This window comes from Marmota monax, unplaced genomic scaffold, assembly GCF_021218885.2.
Source record: "Marmota monax isolate L192 unplaced genomic scaffold, Marmota_monax_Labrador192_F-V1.1 WCK01_AAM20220418_F8-fsc00007, whole genome shotgun sequence".
NCBI classification, from domain to species: Eukaryota; Metazoa; Chordata; class Mammalia; order Rodentia; family Sciuridae; genus Marmota; species Marmota monax.
The window spans coordinates 24,198,646-24,219,381 of NW_026692781.1; the positions used below are offsets into that span (position 1 = coordinate 24,198,646).

The following is a 20,736-nucleotide window of genomic DNA, read 5'->3' on the forward strand; positions in this document are numbered from 1 at the left end:
CAGTGTGCCTGATGAACGGGGCTTTTGGAGGGGAAGGAAGTAGCTGCCATGTCGATTAGCCGCTTGGTGTTACTGTGTGCATCGAGCCCACTGTTGAGTCCCATGTGCTGCTCGTAGGTGCTGTACCAGGTGGAGGGATTTGTTGACAAAAACAATGACCTTCTCTACCGAGACCTGTCCCAAGCCATGTGGAAGGCCGGCCATGCCCTCATCAAGTCTTTGTTCCCTGAAGGGAACCCTGCCAAGATCAACCTGAAAAGGCCGCCAACAGCAGGGTCACAGTTCAAGGCATCCGTGGCCACGCTAATGAAAAACCTACAGACCAAGAACCCAAACTATATCAGGTATTTCTGGCACAACCAAATGCTTTGACAATACAAATGTGAGAACACTCAAGGAATATCTTTTTCCTGTTTGCTTCATTCTGAGAGTAGCCCAAGCCCAGGACAACTAACACAGTTCAGATCTAATATCATGATGTCTGGGGTGGACTTGCATAATGCTCCACTACCTTTCTTTCCCCAAATATAAGGAAGGGGGGAAAAATTATGTGGGGATGATAGATATTTCATGATACTAGGTGGTTGGCACATAGGGGTTCTCAACTTTCTATATGTTTAGTCTTTTTTAAATGACCAATTAAGGAACAAATATAAAATGGTTTTCCTGATCAGAGTTTGCAGAAAGCTCTTTTTGTTGCTGTTATTTTGGATTCCTTTGATAATGACTATAGCCATGTTACTATTGAGGGCAAGAGGCAGGAGGAGCTGGGGTGCAACTCTGGTTTGTGTTAGGAAGTCGCACGCTTTGTTTCCAAGCAGAGTTGTGGACCAGGAGAGCCAGTGACTCCTAAAATAGCCTGAAGTTTTTCAAGTCAATATAAAAGAATCCTTTAAACCTCCGATTTCTTTTTTCCCTGTCTCTGGGACATCTTAGGTACTCACCTCAAGATTCAGGAAAGACCAACTAGGATGAGAGTTTACCATGTGTGTGAACTAGAAGATAGGAAGGATGCTCTGTGGTGGGCCAGACCTGAGCCTACCCACACCCAGTTTGAAAATTCACTTATGAGGAAATTAGAGTAATAAAGAGTTTTGTGTTTGACTTTTTTTACCTGATATTTATATCAGAAGAAACATACATAGGCAAAAATCACTCTGGTTTGATTGTCATCAACTTAGAGCATAAATTGGGAGAAAAATCTAGTTTCCAAAAAACAACCAGGAAATTTTTTGTGATCAGTTGCTTTTGTTACTGTCCATTGAGTAGATTTTTTTAAAAAACTCTGATTTATCGAGGTGTGCTGGCAGCTGGAAGTTTGCTGGGGGGCCCCAGCAAACTTCCAGCTGCCAGCAGAGGTGTTGTTGACATTGATTGATATGTACAGATCCTAGGTGAACAGTTCAATTAGTTTTTTAACCATTCTACATATAAGTTGGTAACCACCACCCAGGTCAAGGCATAAACATTTCCACCGTTCCAGAAAGTTTTTTTATTTCTCTTCCGTTAGTGATTTTTCTAATATTAAGATTTAAGAAATCTTAATAAATCCTGAGGTTTCGAAGATAACATGTTTTCTTCTAGAATCTTCATAGTTTCAGATTTCATATTTAGGTTTACTGCTTTTTTGCCATATAAATAGCCTGTTGTTTTGACACCATACATTCATAGGGAGAAAAATCCCTCTTTTCATCCAGTTGTCTTGGTGACTTTGTTGATAATTAGTTGAATGTATGGGTAGGGGTATAGGTCTGAACTTACTAAGCTGATCCATTGATCTGTTTGTCCTTATTTAAGCCAAAGAGTGGGCATTATGTTTATAGATGGTGAAAGCATAAAACACCAAGACAAAACTAGTTAGACAACCATAATTGTGAATTTTTAACCATTGTATTAGGACAGAGGGATTGCTGCAATATGATCCAAAACTAATAATGGCTTAAACAATACTGGCATTTATTTTGTGTGTGTGTGTGTGTGTGTAACTATTAAGTGCAAGAACACCACGGCTAAAAGGATAGCTCCTTCTCTTTTGTGGCTCTGCCATTTCCAGGTATATTCTTCATTCCCATAACCAAAGATGGCTGTGCATAATATCAATTTTCACATCCAGTGGTAAGCTGAAGTCCAGCTTAACTGGAAGAAGGGGACATCAGGTCCCTTCCTTTTAAGGACACAGATATTACAATGGCAAACATTACTTCTGCTCTGATCTTAGTGGTCAGAGTTTGTTTACGTGGCCACAACTACTTGCAAAGGAGGCTAGGAATGTAGTCTTTACCTAAGCAACAAAATACCCTGTAGAAAAGGAGCAGAGAGCCAGGCATGGTGGTGCTTGCCTTCAATTCCAGCTGCTCAGAAGGTCGAGGCTTGAAAGTGCAAGGCCAGCTGGGCCATTTAGCCTGTCTCCAAACAAAATAAAAAAGGCTGGGGGATGTAACTCAGTGGTAGAGTGTTTTCCTAGCATGTGCCAAGATCTGGGTTCAATCACTAGTACCACCACCACCATCATGAATATACATATATATGGAGGTAGTGCCGTGCTTTGTCTTTTCATTGAGGTATAATATATATTTGTTAGTCTTAATTCCGCCTGTTGTTGAATTTTTACATATATATGCATGTGTGTTACCCAGTCCAGACTAAAATGTTTTCCCAGACTAAATGTCATCCCAGAAGGCTCCCTGTCCTCCTTCAACCTTGATCTCCACCACTACCTCTTTCCAAATATAACAGTCCTGACTTGCTTTAGTTTTGCTTAAACTTGATACAGTGGGATCCTACTCTTGGTTGACTTCTTTCACTCAACAAAATGTAATTGGTGTTCTTCCATGACATTATATATACTAGTGGTTTGTTCTTTTGTTAAAAATTGCTACGTATGTAATATTTTATTTACTTTTAGTTTATTATATAATGATTTGAAACAATTACTAAAGAAATGACCAGGTTTCCCACAAATAACAAAGAGTTGTTTTGCTAGGAAATGATTAGACACAGTATTTTATAAAACATGGTAGAGTTGTAACCATAGAGGGAGAGTTTAAAACCTAAAATATTTGTAATCTTTTAGGTGTATCAAGCCGAATGATAAAAAAGCAGCACACATCTTCAATGAGAGTCTAGTGTGTCATCAGATCAGATACCTGGGTCTTTTGGAGAATGTCCGAGTAAGACGGGCAGGCTATGCCTTCAGGCAGGCCTATGAACCTTGCCTGGAAAGATACAAAATGCTTTGTAAACAAACATGGCCTCATTGGAAAGGACCAGCAAGGTAAGAAGTTCATTGACCATATGGAATAATGAATCTTTAAAGAATACTAATAACATTGTTTTTGTTTTTGCATATGCTATTAAGCAAAACAGAATTGTATAAAAAATTGGTTTGTAGACTTTCATTAGAATACCATTTTGGCTAATTCTCATAGAGTCTCAGTTTTCTTTAAGGTCAAAACAGGACCTTCCAAATCCACATTCGGAACTCACATTTTGATAAATTTTTAAAATATGCCTGTGGTTGATTTGTAAGAGGCAATTTATACTTGGCATGTATGCTTGTATAAAATCATTAAAGGGTAGAGTTAGAGGCATTGAGGATCAGCACTCTCATCTTTTTGCTTTTCACATGTGGAATTTAACTCTAGAGAGAGTTGGTAGGTGGGGTATAGTTTCCACTCTTTGCCCGTTTCTGCCCCAGTTGAGAAGTAGATGCCAGGAGCAGATAGAATTCAGCTTCCGTGTTATTGCTAGTCCAGCTGGATTAGAGAGCATGGCTTGGTCCTTGGACTGTATGGCTTTCAGCTGGACTGTTATGAATTTTGCTTGCATTCCAGTCCCAGACAGGGTTCTGGATACTGCAAGTCCAGCTCTCTGAGCATCTCCATCACCCAACAGCTTCCCACATGCAGAGAGAACTTGTGCACTGGTGGGCAGCTGCTGCAGGAGAAAAATCAGGCCTCGTCTCTGTAGTGGCCTTTTTTCTGCTGTCACCAATCAGAGAATGTCCCTTTTCCTGAATACTGTAGGAAGCCTTATTCCTGCTTTATGGATAAGGACAGCACTTGGGTTTTTATTTCACTAACTGATGTTGTCTCCACATTCTCTGTGGGCCTGGCCTTTCACAGGAACATGAAAAGCAATTAAGACACACACCCTATGTTATAAGAAAATAGAAAAAATCCAGTCGTGGTGTTGTCTCTGATACCTAATTCAGTATCCAAATAATGTAGGATCTGGGTAATATTTCAGTTCCCACTGCTGATTTCTTGGGTATTATGGTAAACAAGTGTCAGAATACAGTACCTGTCTGGTACCTAGTATACAGGTTGGGAGAGTGAGGTAAGTTTTGAAAACTCAAGTTGAAACCATGGTCCAGTCCTTGATCCACCATGAAAGGCTCGTGTTCTTTAGCATCCATTGGCCTGGCTCTGAGCACTATCCCTTGGGCCTCTGGTGACAGCCACAATGTTTAAAATGTCTCAGGAATCAATTGAGTAGACTTACTATGGATCTGAGTTTCTTGCACAGCCTTTTGGCCCTGGTTGATACAACAATGTGTGTCTATTTGATACAAGTATTATCTGAATGTAATCAAGAAATTGGCTTTCATACCACTTTTTCTTAGAATACGTAGTTTTGAACACAAATTTACTTTTTTAGTATTTAGTAGAGTTGGTTTAAGTTGTGGAATTTAGTCTTGAACATTCAGGAGGAATGATTACTTAGAAACAAAGCTGAAAACTTGATATCATGACATAAGCTAAAACTATTTATTGTAATAAAAATTTTTGTTTATTTTTCTTAGGTCTGGTGTGGAGGTTCTGTTTAATGAGTTAGAGATTCCTGAAGAAGAATATTCCTTTGGTAGATCAAAGATATTCATCCGAAACCCAAGAACAGTATGTAATCAAACCTTTATGCTCTGAACTTTAGAGTCTCATAGACAAGTTTTTAAAGAATAGTTGACTTCATGACATTACCTGAAATGCTACCATGAGTGCTTCACTCCTATGTTTATCTGTGCATGTCCAAGAAATTGTGCGAGTAAGGGTAGTGGAGAGTGTGTGTGTTATGTAAGACACATCAAATCTTCAATCCAAAAGATTGTGCCCCATTTAAGAAACCATAAAGAAATTGTCACAACCAGATGAAACCTTCCTGATTCACATCAAATGGGAAGTAAAACCAGTCTTTGTTACTAGAAACTATTAACTCTACTTTTAGAGATATACAAAGACAAAATTGAAAATTTTTAAAACTTTAAAGAACATTTCTAAAATTCTACCATATAGAACTCCAAGGGAGCTTTTTCATAAATGGATTAGAGTAAGTTCAATTAGCGTAACAGTTGATTTGATAATTGGAAATTTGGAGAACTTGAAGAGGGTTTAAATGGTTGAGGAGAGAAAATTTGGCACCATTCACTTCCTATCACAGGTACAGTGTCCCTTATCCAAAAGACTGGGTTCAGGTCTTGGATTTTTTTTTTTTTTTTTAATATTTGTATTGATTTTACTGGCTAAAATTCCTAATCTGAATATCTGAAACTGAAGTGCCCCAAAATCCAGAACTTTTGAGCATCAACATTGATATTCAAAAGGTTTCAGATTTGAAACCATTTTAAATTTGGGATTGTGGATGCTCAATCTAAACTAGTTTGGGTCCTCATAGTGTAAAGGTAAACAAACTCAGTTCAGCTTCTCTCTGATTTGTCATAAATGCTGATCATTGGAATACAAACTGCATCTGTCATGAATCCATTCAAATATTTTTCTTGTGAGTTATGATCCATATCCTGTGTGTTAATGTAGTTGATTTCAGTTTGCCATTTTACCTTCTGAGAATTACTGTCATGTATGCCATGAGGTTTTGGAGGATTTTTGATAAGTCCACCTATAATTTCTTCATTAGTTATTCAAATTAGAAGATCTGAGGAAGCAGCGGCTGGAAGACTTGGCCACTCTCATTCAGAAGATTTATCGAGGCTGGAAATGCCGCACACACTTCCTGCTAATGAAGAAAAGTCAAATTGTGATTGCTGCCTGGTACAGGAGATATGCGGTGAGTCTCAGTCAATTGTAATCTGAAATAGAGATGCTAATTTGCCAACAGTTGTCGTATACTTACTATGTGTATAGTATTTACATATTTAATTCTCTCAACAACCTTTTAAGATGGATGTTCTTAAGATGCCTTTTTTTAGGCCTGAGAAAACTAAAGCATTGAGGTGTGAAGTAACTTCCCCATGGCCACATATGGCTGCAAATGGCAGAATGGGGAGCTGAGTCCAAAGATGTTTCCAAGCTTGACTATACCAATTTATACATAGCAAGAAATTTACCTTGTTAGTTTGGACATAAGATTGGGTAAGACAATGTCATTAACCTTTTCACTCAGGTTGGGTCAGTTTTTCAAAATGACTGACTTTTCTATATTTATAGTAGCAGCATTAAGATGGCCTGATTTCCAGAAAGCCAAAGCTGTGTTTTAGTAGAGTTCTGTTTTTTCTTCAGTCTTCATATATCTGGCCATATTAACTCTGGGGAAAGATTCAATAATAAAGTATGTTTACTTGATTAATATGGAATTCCTTTTTGGAACTTTCTTTCTCACTTTTTTTATAGACGTTTGCTGGAGGCACAACACAGATTTAAAAGAAGCCTGAGGTTACCCATAGGCTAGATTGAAATTGAGTTGTATTCTTGAAAAATGAATTTTAGTGATAAGAACACCTCTTCCAAGTGTTTTTTATTGTTCTTTACTACAGAGTGAGTTGGGAAATGATTAAATTTGGAGTCAAATCTCAGCTTATTCTTTTTTTTTTTTTTTCAGTGACAGAGAGATTTTGCTATAAGGCTTTTTTTTTAATGGTTACTTATTCTTGTGTAATACATTTTAGTGTATTATTTCCAAGGTTTGGAAATTAGTGAAGTACTTAAATGATTAAACCAAAGAAAACGTGCTTGGTTTTTAAGTATCTTTAAAATTGCTTACCCTTGTTAAAACACACAACCAACTGGGGACACAGTGGCACACACCTGTAATCCCAGCTACTTGAGAGACTGAGGCAAGACAATGTCAAGGTCAAGGCCAGCCTGATTAACTTAATGAGACTCTGCCTAATGATAAAATAAAAGTCTCACCAGCTGTCCACACTGACGAGATGAGCTGGGTTCAAAAGAGCTGTCTGCAACATTAAGTTAAGAAAACGGTGAGAAATCATGCACCACAGAAGTAGTTTTCATGTTGAGGGTAAGATGGCTCTGCAACCTTAAGGGTCAGCTTCCACACTGGACAGTGCTGGAAAGGGAGAGTGTACACCTGGAATCTCTTTATTTTTTAGGGGAGACTCACAAAGGAGATTCGATGGAATGTTCTTCACCAAATAAGTCAGGGGATAATGTTTCCAAGGTGGAGTCTTGCTTTGTGATGTTTTGTGGTCAGCAGATTGATTGACATCTTGGCAAATCATACCTATCTCAGGTGCTGTGAGGGATCACCGGCAGAGCGAGAGGAAAGGCACACTTACATCGCACAGCCCAATCAGTGTGCAACGCCAGACCTGTCCCCTCATATAGTTTCAATGCACATAGCTCACACACAGCCCATGGATGGCTTGTGACAAAAAAGGGCTGAGGCTGTAGCTCAGTAGTGGAGCACTTGCCTCAGAAGCATGAGGTTCAATCCCTAGGGCCACCAAAAAAAAAAAAAAAAGACTACAACCAGCAGTACAAGTTTTAAAGTATGAACCTGTCTAGCTATGTGAATGACAGATTCATTCATGTGCATTCTACAAAGGCATTGAGAATTATTATCACCTAGCTGGGTGGCACTGGGTTCTTCTGTATGCACACTGCACTACTTAACTCTTCCACAGATTCACAATGCTGTTTTCTGTTTGGCTTAGAAAGGGAAGACCAGCAAATAATTGTTCTGCAAGGGGCCCTTTTGCTATTCCTTTTTTTGCAATCATCATAAAAACCCCAAGTTTAAGAGAATACTGAATTCATCTATCTTTAATTCTATAGTTTTGAAACACCAAATGTACTGGGCTCTGGAAATAGCAAGGTAAACAAAATAGCCTGATCACTGACTTGCTAAAGTTACACCTAGTAAGGGTGCATCTGAGAAAATAAATAATTAGGACAATTGCAGATCATTGTGAGATAGAAATGGAGAACCAAGATCAAGAATAATGGAGATGGGATATAACTAGATGGGAGGGTGGAGGAGGACCTTCTTGGGAGTGGCTAGACAATACAGAGAAGCAGAAACACCAAGTAGTATTTGTAACCTCCCTCCAGTAGAGAGCTTTTATATCATTGGGTGAAAAAAGTTACTATAAATCATTAATTCACAATGGTAGACATTATAAACAGTATTAATTTGCAGAATGGAAACAAATCAGCAGCCCAGTTTTTTGGGTGTGGTGCCAGGGATTGAACCCAGGGGTGCTTAACTACCAAGCCACATCCCCAGCTCTTTTCATTTTTTTTATTTTGAGACAGGATCTCACTAAGTTGAGGCCTTGCGAAGTTGCTGAGTCTGGCTTTGAACTTGTGATCCTCCTGCCTCAGCCTCCCAAGCTGCTGGGATTACAGGCATGCTTCAGGACACCCAGCCTAATACCCATTTTTTTTTGTGTGTTGTTGTTGTTGTTTTTTAAAGATGGACACAATATGTCTGTTTATTTTATTTATTTTTATGTGGTGCTGAGAATCAAACCAGTACCTCACATGTGTGAGGCAAGCACTCTGCTGCTGAGCTAGAACCTCAGCCTCACAATACCCCATTTTTAGAGAAAGGATTAACTTTCCTCTAGAGTTATTATCTGTTTCAACTTTGAACTAAGTACCTCAAGAAGTTAGCTATGTGTTATTCAAGCCAGTGATCAATTCAGTATTTCCTTTCAACTGAGTAACTCAAGATGTTCTGAACTCTTGTCTTCATTTACTGATTATTTTAAAATATTCCATATTCTGTGGTATTTCATAGAGATAAACTTTAAAGTGAGATATAGTTATTTCAAGAATTTATCAATAATTTCAAGAAACTCTCAAGAATTTAGGGATTGGAAAAGAAAATATAGAAGTACCAAATGGGTGCCAGAAGTGATGGTAGACCTTGTAGATTTAATTTGTCCCTGTGTACTTGGAATATTACTCTTTGAGGAATCATAGATGTTTCTTAGCTCCTCATTTGACCACTGAAGCACTGAAGCCCAGAGAAGGTGAGTGGCTCATCCAAAGCTCATCTCTGGGCTTTCCCTGCTGGCTCCCCCTTGTTCTGCTGCCCATCTTCCCCATTTCATCTGATCTTCCAAAATGGAGTCTAGGATCCTGAAGGCATCTCTCACCTCAGCAAACAGGAGCTGAGCAACTAGTGCTTCCAGAGTGAAAGATGACAGCATTGCTAAATTTCCATCAGAGATGCCCATGTCTCAGCATGTACTACAAACTAAATGCTGTAAGAGCTCACTTTTCTAGGGAGGGCGTTCCAGGACCTTCTAATATGAGGCATCAGCCCTAGAAGTGAGCAAGGTCTCTGAGCACTGAGCCAAAGCATGGCATCTTACTGGGTCTTCCAGTTTAACCTTCCTCTACTTGTAGAAACTCTGATGCTCTGAGCTCTCTTGTTGAGCTGTCTGCTCTCTGTCACTCCCAGGGATTGTTTATCCTTTACGCTGTTGACATGTGTCCTCTTCAAGTCCTTGAAGGCAAGAATGAAATCAGGCTCACCTTTACTTCATGGTTTTGTTCTAATGGGGGCTCCATATATAAATGTTCAATCAGTTGATACTGGTGTACAGAAATTTTTACCCGATTTCCTGTCTGGAAGCAGGGTGAAAACAACAAACTTAAAAGGAAACTAGGGAGATTCAAGGTGGGCCCAATAAGTTGCATGTGACAAGTGACACCAAGAAGAGAGAGCACTCAAAAGCAGATGGGTCCATCAGAATATGAGGCTCAGCCTTAGAACAGTGGAGAATAGGTGTTGACAGGGATGGCTCCTAAGCCATTTGGAAGTTATTTTTTTGTTATTTTGATGTGTACGTTGAATTTACTGTAGTAATTTTAGACTTCATTATTTTGGTTCTTGACATGTTTGCTTACAGAAGAAGTGTGAATAATATAGGGTCCTTTGTACTAAGTGAGTGAATATCCTTTCTCAGCCTTGCAGTGTCCGCATCACAGATATATATATATATAAATACAGCTGCTAATATCTTCCTCTTTTATCCTACAGCAACAAAAGAGGTATCAGCAGATAAAGAGTTCTGCCTTGGTAATTCAGTCATATATCCGGGGTTGGAAGGTGAGTCTAAAAGAAGTATGCTTTGTTTATTTGGGGGTTTTGGGTTCTTCCCAGGATGATGTGTTTAGGCTTACGCCGCAGGGGAGGACTCCTCTGCCTCCTGCCTACCCAGTAAACAATCCAATGGGAAGAATAAACATTATGGGCCAAGTGGGGGCCCTGGTGGCCATGTCTTGGCTGCTTCCTTCTAACCAGCTTTCTTTTTGAGAGCTTTGTTCTCCAAGCAGGAAGTTCTTGAAACAATACTGGACATGATCTCAGTATTCCCTTACCCCAGGTTTTTGACGGAAGCTGTGGCCCAGAGAGGTCTTACAGCCATTGCTTCCATGCTTGTGAGTCCTGTGTGATTTCAGCACCCCCAGCCTACCAATTTCCATATGACCATCTTGCAGATTGCCCTGTCATGACTAAAAGATCCTTCACTCTAGCCATGTCTAGTGGAGAGAGGGTAACAAGGAGTGGTCACTGTTGGGTAACCTGGTTCCAGTCCTTCCTCCATAGCTTAGCTCAGGGTTCAATGAACTGTGTCTCTCATGCCCCATATCTAACCTGTGGCCTGTTTTGATACAACTAGCAAGCCAAGAATGGCTTTCATATTTTAAACTGTTGTTAAGAAAAAACAAAAGAGGAGATTTCATGACATGTAAAATTTAATATAAAATATAGCTTTTAATGCCATGAAGATTTGTTGAGACATAGTCACATTCATTCATTGCACAGACCATCCAGCTACAAAACCAAAAATATTTACTATCTTGCCCAGTACAGAAAAAGTCTGTGAACTTTCTGCTCAGAGCCTGTGCTGACCACTTTGCTGTTGGGAGATTTTATGGAATAGTCTGGATCTAGACAGGATACTTTGAGGCTCCAGGTGTGTCCAGGCTTAGGGTTTCTTCAGAGAGTATACCCTGGGCCAGGAGTCCAGCAGCATTGGTGGACCTTTGTCTAAACTGACCATGGAGGCCCTGGTTGTCCCACAGAAAACTGTCAAAATGCAGACCTGAGCACGCAGAGTAAGTGACTGCTGCCTGCTGGGTCTTCCCTGACCTCATTACTGGACCTTCAGATTCAGTCTGCAGGCTAGAAACTGCAGAGGCAGGACCTGGAGTCCACCTCCAATCCGGATACTTCCCTGGCTTCCATAAAATCCGTTCCCAGCCATTACTGAAAAGAAGCCACCAGTTTGGGATCAGTGTGGGCAATGTTATTAGCAAATTTTAAAAACCTCTTTTAAATAAAAAGAATAGCTACACTTATATTCGAGACAGGTCATGATCAAAGAGGTACTCTCTCTAAAGTTCCCCTGACCACATTCTGAGAACTCTCCTCTCCTCTGATGTGTGCCAGCTTGCATCCCTGTGGTTAGATTTTTTCCTGTTGCCTCTCAGGCCAGGAGGCTGCTGTTCTTACCCGGTGTGGGGCGGGGGGAGGGTGGAACTGCCCTGTCAGGCTCAATGCTGTTGTTTTTGACCGTCTCAGACTGTTCTGGGCTTCCCTTTCTTTAAGATGTTGATGTTTCACTGGGTTAGGGGTGTTAGGACTTTCATCTCTTCCAGAATTTTCTCTTGGTTACTATGAATTTCTTTCTTTTTATTTTAACATTCCCTTATTTGAGTAATTCTGTATCCTAGGCTCGGAAAATCCTACGGGAACTGAAACATCAGAAACGCTGTAAGGAGGCAGCCACAACCATTGCCGCCTACTGGCATGGGACCCAGGTAGGCCAGAGGCCCAGAGGAAGGTGATGGGCCAGGAGTGACGTGCACAGAGCCATGGACCCTCAGCTTCAAGGGGCAGAACATGTTTCACTGGCTTAAGCTACTGAGCACGCGTTTGCCTCTCACTCTTGCCAACATTTTGGTGTGGGGTGGTGGCACATGCTTTTGCATTTACCCATTTACCGTTGGTGGTGACTGGTGTGTCTCTCTTTTTCATTCTCCATTGGGGAGCAGCAGTAACCTTTCCTGCCTTAAACTTTTCTGTAACTCCTTTTCAAATGCATCACAGGCGCGAAGGGAACTGAGACGGCTGAAGGAGGAGGCTAGGAATAAACATGCTATTGCAGTTATTTGGGCTTACTGGCTTGGATCTAAGGTACTTGGTGCTCGCGTCCCATTACTCCATTCTGGAATTCTGCAGTAATCAATCTTTCTCTCTAGCATATGAGGGGATGAATGATTATAATCAGTAGTGACTCAGCCTGGTGCATGTCCTGGCAGCCAGATTTAATAAACCTGGAGATGTATGAGTAGTGTGCATAGGAAGCTTAGGCATGTGTAGACCAAAACAACTAATTGCTTACTAATAAGGCATTAGTATATAGTTGCTAATTTTGAAAAACTCTTCAGTAACCTGCATGCTTGGTTTCTCCCTCTCACCCCCCACCCTTCCACTGATGTATGCTGGCAGCGTTTATAGAGGGTTTTTTTTTTTTGGTAGGGTGGGGGTAGGGGGCATGTTGGGAATGTTAAGATTTGGACTTGAATTAGTCCTCAATGTGTTGGCAATGAAAATGCCTTTAATGCATGCCTTAAAAATTAATCCATGAATGAAATTGTGATTTTTTTGGCTCTGTGTGGCAGCTATTGATTATTAGAAGCAAAATATTACATGTGAAAAGAGTTATCATCTTTGATTTCACAGAAAATTGTGCTCATGCAAAGCTAGCTATAATTGCCACCGAAGAATCCCAGGAATTTCACCATCAGCTGTTTGCTTTCAGAAACAAAGGCCTCCTGAAATGTTCTCCCTAATCCCCAGGCAGAGTCGTGGGCTCTGTGAACATTTCACATACCCCAAGGGACAAGGTTTTTAGATGTTTTTGTTACTTAGAAAACCAAAGGTCATCTTTGCTAAAAATGTGTATTCCAGTTAGAGACACAAATATCCACAGAGTCCTCTGTTTTTAAGTCTACCTTGTCAACATTACGAGCCCATCTTGTGAGAAAAAATGAGAAAAGTCAACCTTTGCCTGCATAAAGAGCTCAGTTTGCCAAAAACTAACCAAAATTGTTCATTAGTGTTTTTCCTAAAACATCTGTGAAAAACAAACTAGTTCCTTTCGTCATCTAAGGGAAATGTCCTCGCAGGGGCAGAAGGACTTTTACATGTTTTTTTGCTGAGATTTCTCCACTAATAAAGCTTATTTCCAAGTCATGTGATATATGATGTCTTAAAAAATTAAGCCTATTTTTTCCATTTAAGATAGCATGCATTAATGTTTCCCTAAGATTAATTTACAAACCTGAAAGGTATTTATTTCACTTTTTGCCTTGTTTCAATCTCCAATATATTTCCCTGTTTGGGACCTTAGCTAACATTTAATTTTTATACATACTACTACTAATTTTTCAACTGGAAAAAATTATTTGAGTTTTTAAATTTTCTTTCTCTTCTTTTTTTAATTTGCACTTCAGTGAAGCAACCTTTATTCTTTTCAGTTTTGCAAATGGTTGTTCATGGAGAGTTGCCTTTTTACTCATTGAAATGAGGTTCACAGCTTCTGTGGCCCCATGTACTCTCAGCAAAAGGGAAATCTAGTGGTCACTGTGTCACTCACCATTCTAAGGCTTCAATAAGGAATAAGAGAATAGAGAAAGAAACAAAGAAAGAGCCAGAACAGGAGGGGGGAAAAAGGAGAAGAATGGGCAGGGGAATGAGGGATGATGACCTTGGGTGCTACACAGATTGCCTCCTCTGGAGCAGAATCACGAACAGCCTCACCAGCTTGACACCAATCCCTTGGGTTGAAGTGGTTTTGCTCTGTTCCTCTTTCGTTCTGGAATCCTATTCATAAATTGGCTTTTCTGTTTGGTGGGGTATCTTTTTCTGGTCATTTGTGCTGTCTGCATTGGGCTGTCTCTTTTATTTACTATCTAAAACATTCTAGGCTCGAAGGGAATTGAAACGCTTGAAGGAGGAGGCTAGGCGTAAGCATGCGGTTGCTGTCATTTGGGCTTACTGGCTTGGACTGAAGGTACTTCCTCTACCACTTCTTTCTGCCCAGGGTGAACTCTGTAAAGCCTAGCACCTACTAACCCTGAAAGAACTACTGATAATGCTTGCTGATGGTCTGCACAGTCTATAAAATGTCATCTTGCCTGATTTTTCTTTTTGAGAAGAAACATGTATGCTAGTATTTTTGTGATTTTAATTTAATAGGTGTCAAGTCATACACAATGTGGCATATTTTATGAAAGACGCTTTGTCACCTGAGTTTGATTTTGTGTTAATCTTTTGAGCATATATATATATATATATATATTTTTTTTTTTAAATCATGAGACAGAGCATAATGGTGGAGCTGAAAGCTGACCAGCCACTCACAGTCACCAGCCTGGGCATAGCGGGTTTCCTTTGCCTGCATCTGCCTCTTCTGCTCCTCTAAAGGCTGCTTGGAGTCCAGCATTCTTCAAAGCAAGCATCATCTTAACTGTTCAGCATAGACACGAAAGGGTTTTGTGTCAGTAAACTTACGGATTTTCATGAATGAGATGACAGAGATCAGTGGATCTTGCAGTTAATGAGAACTTTAAGTTCAAATGCCTTGTGATTAGGGCAGGGTTTTATTCCAGAGAGATGCTTATTGCTGCAGTAGGACAAGGGTACACATAATTAAATATGTAAATACGACTGAGCTTTGAAAACCTTCAAAATGACTTTCAGACAATGTGAAGATTTGGCCTTCTTAATATTCAACTACTAATCACCTCAAGGAATCATCCAAAATCATCTATCTATAGTGCCTACTGGGGATAATTAGACACCCCCCCCCTTTTTTTAATACTGTATTCCTCTTCATTATTTTTACTTTAATCTGATAACACTGAATCTTATTCTAAACATTTAAATATTAACTGAGAAATCATTGACTCTGAATCTGAACAACCCTTAGAAATATCCCTGAATCTTTGAACTTTCTACAATTTCCCCTGAAAGTTCAGCCTATAAACTTTAAAATGTCCTTATTAATCCTGATTACTCATGAAGTAATTTTTGAAGTAATTAAGAAGTAACTTAAATGTGAATTTAACAGATGTTCTGTTTGAAGAATTCTGAAAAAGTTCGGTAACTGCTTTTTTTTAGACTCCAAACAAAACTAAACATTTTTCTATTTTAGTCACATCTTCTAATTTGCATTGTAATTTTCATAAAAAGAAGGGAAGTAAACAACAATGAGTCAGGATTCTTACTCTGTAATAATTTCTATCAGTAATAAATATGTTTATCTTCAGTTCTTGGTTTAATTGCATATTATTTCAAAATGTTTTTGCATTCAAGGTGTGCATTTAGCAACCTGCTATACAAATTCAGCTTGTAGATATTAAATGTCATTTTAGCAGAAGTTAAATAGCTTTTCCCCCAGTTTCCAATGAGGCAAAAATATTTTAATGTGTTACCACTATTATTGTTACAAAATAAGATTAAACTTCTTTGGAGTCCAAAAATGAGATTAATTTTACCTTTTTTTTTTCTTAAAAGCGGATTATATTGATATGAACAATAGCTTTGCCCTTTGAAATGATTGGATTTTCTTTTGGAAATGATTACAAAGTACACTGAACCCGGACCTTTTAGGACTCCTGGTGCCCACGAGAGGTCTCCATTGTATATACCAGCATGTTGTCACCAGCCTTTTACTGTCTATGTTTTGGGGAGAAATGACATATTCTGTAGAATATCAAAAAGCATGTTGCATTGAGCTCAGTTATTATAATGAATTTCAACTAGATAGAACTAACCACAGCAGAACTTCTAATCCCTTGTTTAAAGATGTTCACATGCAACTTGTTCCACCTTAATTTGTGTGCTTTCCTGTACTATTATAATTTCAGGAAATTTTCAATTTCTTCATTTCCCTTCTAGCATCATAAGTTGGAGATTCAAAATATTTGTGAATCTAACAATTCCATGGCTAAAAGGGAAATTATAAGTGGAATATAAATACAAGGAGGAACTGCCTTTATGGCATATGGCATAAATTTTAAATAATAATAATATTAATAATCTTCAGTTGTGTATAGTGGGTCTGGGGCTCAGATGCCCAGAGGGACCAACCTAGTGACAGAGAAGCAGCAGGTGGAAGGTGGCATGGGACCGCAGGACTCAGGCAGTTTGGAACATGCCTGTCTCTTCAACAGTGACCACTCTGGCCCACCAGGTCCTTTACTTGTAGGAATGGGGCTCACTGTTGCTAAACCCAAGAAAATTATAAAAGAAATCTACAGTCTTAACTAGTAAGATATTTATGTACAAACTGAGTTTGGTTAGTAGGTTGGTAGCTTTCTAATGTAGAAATATTTTGAACATGTGCATCTAAACCTAAGAAATTGGCAACAAAAGAAAAAGCTACTTAATTCCGGATTATTCAAATAGAGTAATATTTTGCTCTATCCTGGCTCTCCCATTTATATTAGGATGATAATAAATATAATATTTCTCAATTTCAAAGTTAGCTGTATCATTCATTCACAAACACCTCATTTAGTTATTGTTCTTCGTTAGACAGTATACAGAATAAATTAAAACAATGTAGCATGGGAGAGTGAATCAAAACCATAATATATGTTTTAAGTGCTATGATAACATTAAGTGTAAATTAAACGGAGGATAATGGTAGTTTAAAAGCTTCTTTTTAAATACTTATTTTTATCCACATTCAGTTCTCAGTAAATTCTGTCTTCATATGCAAGGTTTTTGGAAATATCAATATAATTCCTCAGATATTTTCCCCCATTTGTTTAAAAAAAACTGAAGGGAGATTATCTTATATAATATTTTCTGAAGTGTATTTTAATTTGTGGCAAGTTTGCACAAATGTTTCTTGTCAAATCATCTATTTAAAAAACTTACTAATAGGATTTAAAACATCCATTCATTTTGATATTATCATTTTGCATCTCTCAATTTCTTTTTCTCTGACTTAAGATCTACCATCTGAGTGTGCTTTCATTAGTTTACTCAATCCAGAAAGGACACTTATAAATTGCTTGTTTCACAAGTTGTCTTTTTTTAAAAGAGAGGTGTATCATTGTGATCACATGCTGGCCACGCTGTAACCACAGATCTGCTTCATCTTCTTAAAGGTACGTAGAGAATACAGGAAGTTCTTCAGAGCTAATGCTGGAAAGAAAATCTATGAGTTTACGCTTCAGAGAATTGTAAGTTGACACTTTATATGTATGGCTAATTAACCTTATTGGATTAAGAACTTGCTAATACCAACTCAGTAAACTCAGTAAATTGTGAATTTTTTTAAGTGACAGTGTCTTTTTTGGTAACGATTTTAAATTATAACTGAACAGAGTTAATTATCTTTTGTATCATTCCCCATGCCCCAAATTCAGTAGAATTGTGTCAGAAAGATGTAGGTGCCTATACATGATTCATAAAATTGTCATCTTCTTTGACAGAAAAAACTTGGAGGAAAGTGATTCATCAGGAAAGTCAGACTCTTTCTCTGTTAAACCTCAAGAGCTGCAACAGGGCAAACAAGTTAGGGGTAAAGGAAAGCAAGGCTGGGTGAGGCTGGATCCTGCCCTTTGCTTCTAGAGAAGTGAATGCAGTGGGGAAAAGAGTGCAAACACTGGGACTGGCCTGCATTGCTGCTTAAGATTTGTTACTTTAGCAAGTTATTTAGCTTCTGCAAACTTTGTTTGGTCATCTGTAAAATGGGTATAATAATAGCAATAACCTCCAAGCTGTTATGAGGATTGAAATGGAGTAATGCTATGAAACTCTTACAATGCCTGGCATGTTATGAACAGATGCTCCTCCACTTAACGATGGAGGACTCCCATTAATTCATCATATATTGAAAATATGATATAGATAATACACTGAGTACGCCAAACCTACCAAACATAGCCTAGCAGCACACCCCACTGAGGTGTTTTAGTTGTGCACCCTCCTGATTGCACGGCTGACTGGATGCCGTGCTCACTACTGTTGCCCAGCATCTCGAGAAACTTGAGCCACATGTCACTAGTCCAGAAAAAGACCAGAACTCAAAGAATAGTTGCTACTGAATCTACATTGCTTTTGTATCATTGGTAAAGTTTAAAAAAAAACACACACACACACACACAAGCTGAACCTTTGCTAGGTTGGGGACCATGTGTTCTCTATAGCAGTGCTGTCCACCGGGACTTTCTGCAGTGATGAACATGTTCTATAACTTTGAGATACATAAAGTATCTGCTTGCCACATGAGGTTATGGAGCATTTGAAATGTGGTAGTGTGACTAGGAACCCAATTTTTTATCTTATTTTATTTGAATTTCCAAAAATTTTAATATAAATAGCCACACATACCTAGTACCTACTTATTTGACAGTATAGCTCCATAGTGTTGGCTGATGTTAACACTAGTGTTCGTGTGACTGTTTGAGTTAGTTTTCTTTTCTATTAACCATTTGGTAGAGCTCAGATTTCTCTGCTTGATATGAAAGAATGGACTAGAGACTTCCCAGAGGAGTTACAAAGTTCTATGAGCTAAAACTTGATAAATTCTACTGAAGACTGAGGGTCATTTGATCATAGAGCATGTAAAACAGTGTCTTTTCTGAAATATTTTCCTCATCTGGTATCTTCTCTCAAACCCAACACAGGTACAAAAATACTTCTTGGAAATGAAAACTAAGATGCCTTCTTTATCGCCAATAGACAAGAATTGGCCATCCAGACCTTATCTATTCTTGGATTCCACTCACAAGGAACTAAAAAGAATTTTCCACTTGTGGAGGGTAAAAAATGTCATGATTGAATTTCTTCAGAGATTTATTATATATTTCGAGTGTTTGACAGCTGTTATGTAAAATCAAATTTTTTTAATATTTATTTTTTAGTTTTTGGTGGACATAATATCTTTATTTTATATTTATATGGTGCTGAGGATCGAACCCAGTGCCTCATGCATACTAGATGAGCACTCTACCACTGAGCCACAACCCTAGCCCCTAAAATCAAATTTTTAACACATTCTTCCTTTGCCTCAGAGGGACTTATTTGAGGACTTTGGTATTCTTGAACTTTGCATTCGCTGTACTTGACTTTCTGGGGGCTCCCTCAGCAGCCGAGGCAAAGCCTGTGAGGTCTCCTCTCGGCCATGGTTAGAGGAGCAAAAGGTTGTACCAACTTTTTGTTCTAGGTTTCAGTTGCTTTCAAGTGGTCCAGTTTGTGTTTTTCTCTTCCTATGAAAAGATATTACAGGAAATAGAAACTATGAAATTTTAATGTCTTCAAACAAGATTGTTAAATCCTACAGTTGTATGAGTTTATCAGATCTGTTGAATACATACAATCCACTTATGAACACAACACTTGGATTGACTGGAAAAAGGCATTGAAGTCCCTAAAAGACAAGATGTCCTCTACCTAAAATAAAGAGAAGCTGAAAATCTATTTTATATTGCCTTATATCTTAGTACTCTAATTTCATAGGAAAGCACAACGTGCAATTTAGGTGTTGGGGTACATGGAGTACTTGTTATAGATGTTGACTTTATTTCAGAAACTTGGTTTAACCAGGTATGTGGAATGCTGAATATATGCAATTATCAGATGTAATAAAATCATTAGGTGGAAGAGTTTATATTTAGTCAAGGAATCATGGGTGGATATATTTTCTAGGCAGCTCTTTCCTGCCTAGCAGTGTAGGCCTTGTCCTTTATGTAAAAGAATCACATGTGTATAGAGTGACATTATTGCTAATTAGCCTGACAGGTGGGACTTGCTCAACATATGGAACTGAATCATGAGTTCTGTTCTGTAATAGAGATTCAACAACTTCTCAGTTGTTCATCTCCCCGATTGAGTGTAACATAGAAATTATTTTCAGAAAGAACAACAGGGAGCTACTAATGCAGGGGTCTGCCCTTCCCTCCCAACCCCATCCTGACCTACCTGGGACAGGAGATGGGGGTTGAGAAGCCTGTTTCCTCCTGAAGGGAGCCTTTCTGTGGGAAGAATTGGAAGCAATGCTAATGTTTTTGCATGAAGTTATTTCAGCGGTGGTATTCAACCCCTCACCTCCAACTGAATGTCTTGGAACATTCATCTTAAAAGTTTGTCCCTGCTTCTCTGGCCATCCCAGTCTCCTTTCATTGTGTCCCTAGGGTCAGGATGAAGGGGGACTTCTCAAGTGTCCATGCACATTGTAAAGTGGAAGTAGAAGGATTTGTTCTGGTGTTTTTCAAACTATACATCATAGCATATTTGTGGATCTTGAAATCAATTTAATAGCTTACTACCAGGGTTTTTAAATAATATAAGTAGAGAATAGAAAATAGCAGAGTACACAACATGCAGAATTAAATATTGTTTTGACAAGCTTTTTCGTCATCCTCTGTGTATGTAAATGTGTGCACTGGGTTGTGAGGTCCAGATTTTTTTTTGCTTTGTGTCTCTGTTAAAGAATTGAGC

General features: G+C 38.7%; 1 protein-coding gene across 5 annotated transcripts in view; it reads left to right on the forward strand.

Annotated features, from left to right (window-relative positions):
- Myo1b (myosin IB) overlaps positions 1–20,736 on the forward strand; it is a 171,244-nt gene that overhangs the window by 139,861 nt on the left and 10,647 nt on the right. For 3 of the 5 annotated variants that reach the window (XM_046447331.2, XM_046447333.2, XM_046447332.2), the window contains exons 17-26: positions 118–344; positions 3,074–3,274; positions 4,805–4,898; positions 5,911–6,060; positions 10,246–10,314; positions 11,946–12,032; positions 12,322–12,408; positions 14,204–14,290; positions 17,400–17,474; positions 18,924–19,058. In XM_046447331.2, the coding sequence (XP_046303287.1) occupies positions 118–344; positions 3,074–3,274; positions 4,805–4,898; positions 5,911–6,060; positions 10,246–10,314; positions 11,946–12,032; positions 12,322–12,408; positions 14,204–14,290; positions 17,400–17,474; positions 18,924–19,058 (1,212 nt within the window). The remainder of the gene's footprint in view (positions 1–117; positions 345–3,073; positions 3,275–4,804; positions 4,899–5,910; positions 6,061–10,245; positions 10,315–11,945; positions 12,033–12,321; positions 12,409–14,203; positions 14,291–17,399; positions 17,475–18,923; positions 19,059–20,736) is intronic. The other 2 variants (XM_046447334.1, XM_046447335.1) reach the window with 2 other exon arrangements.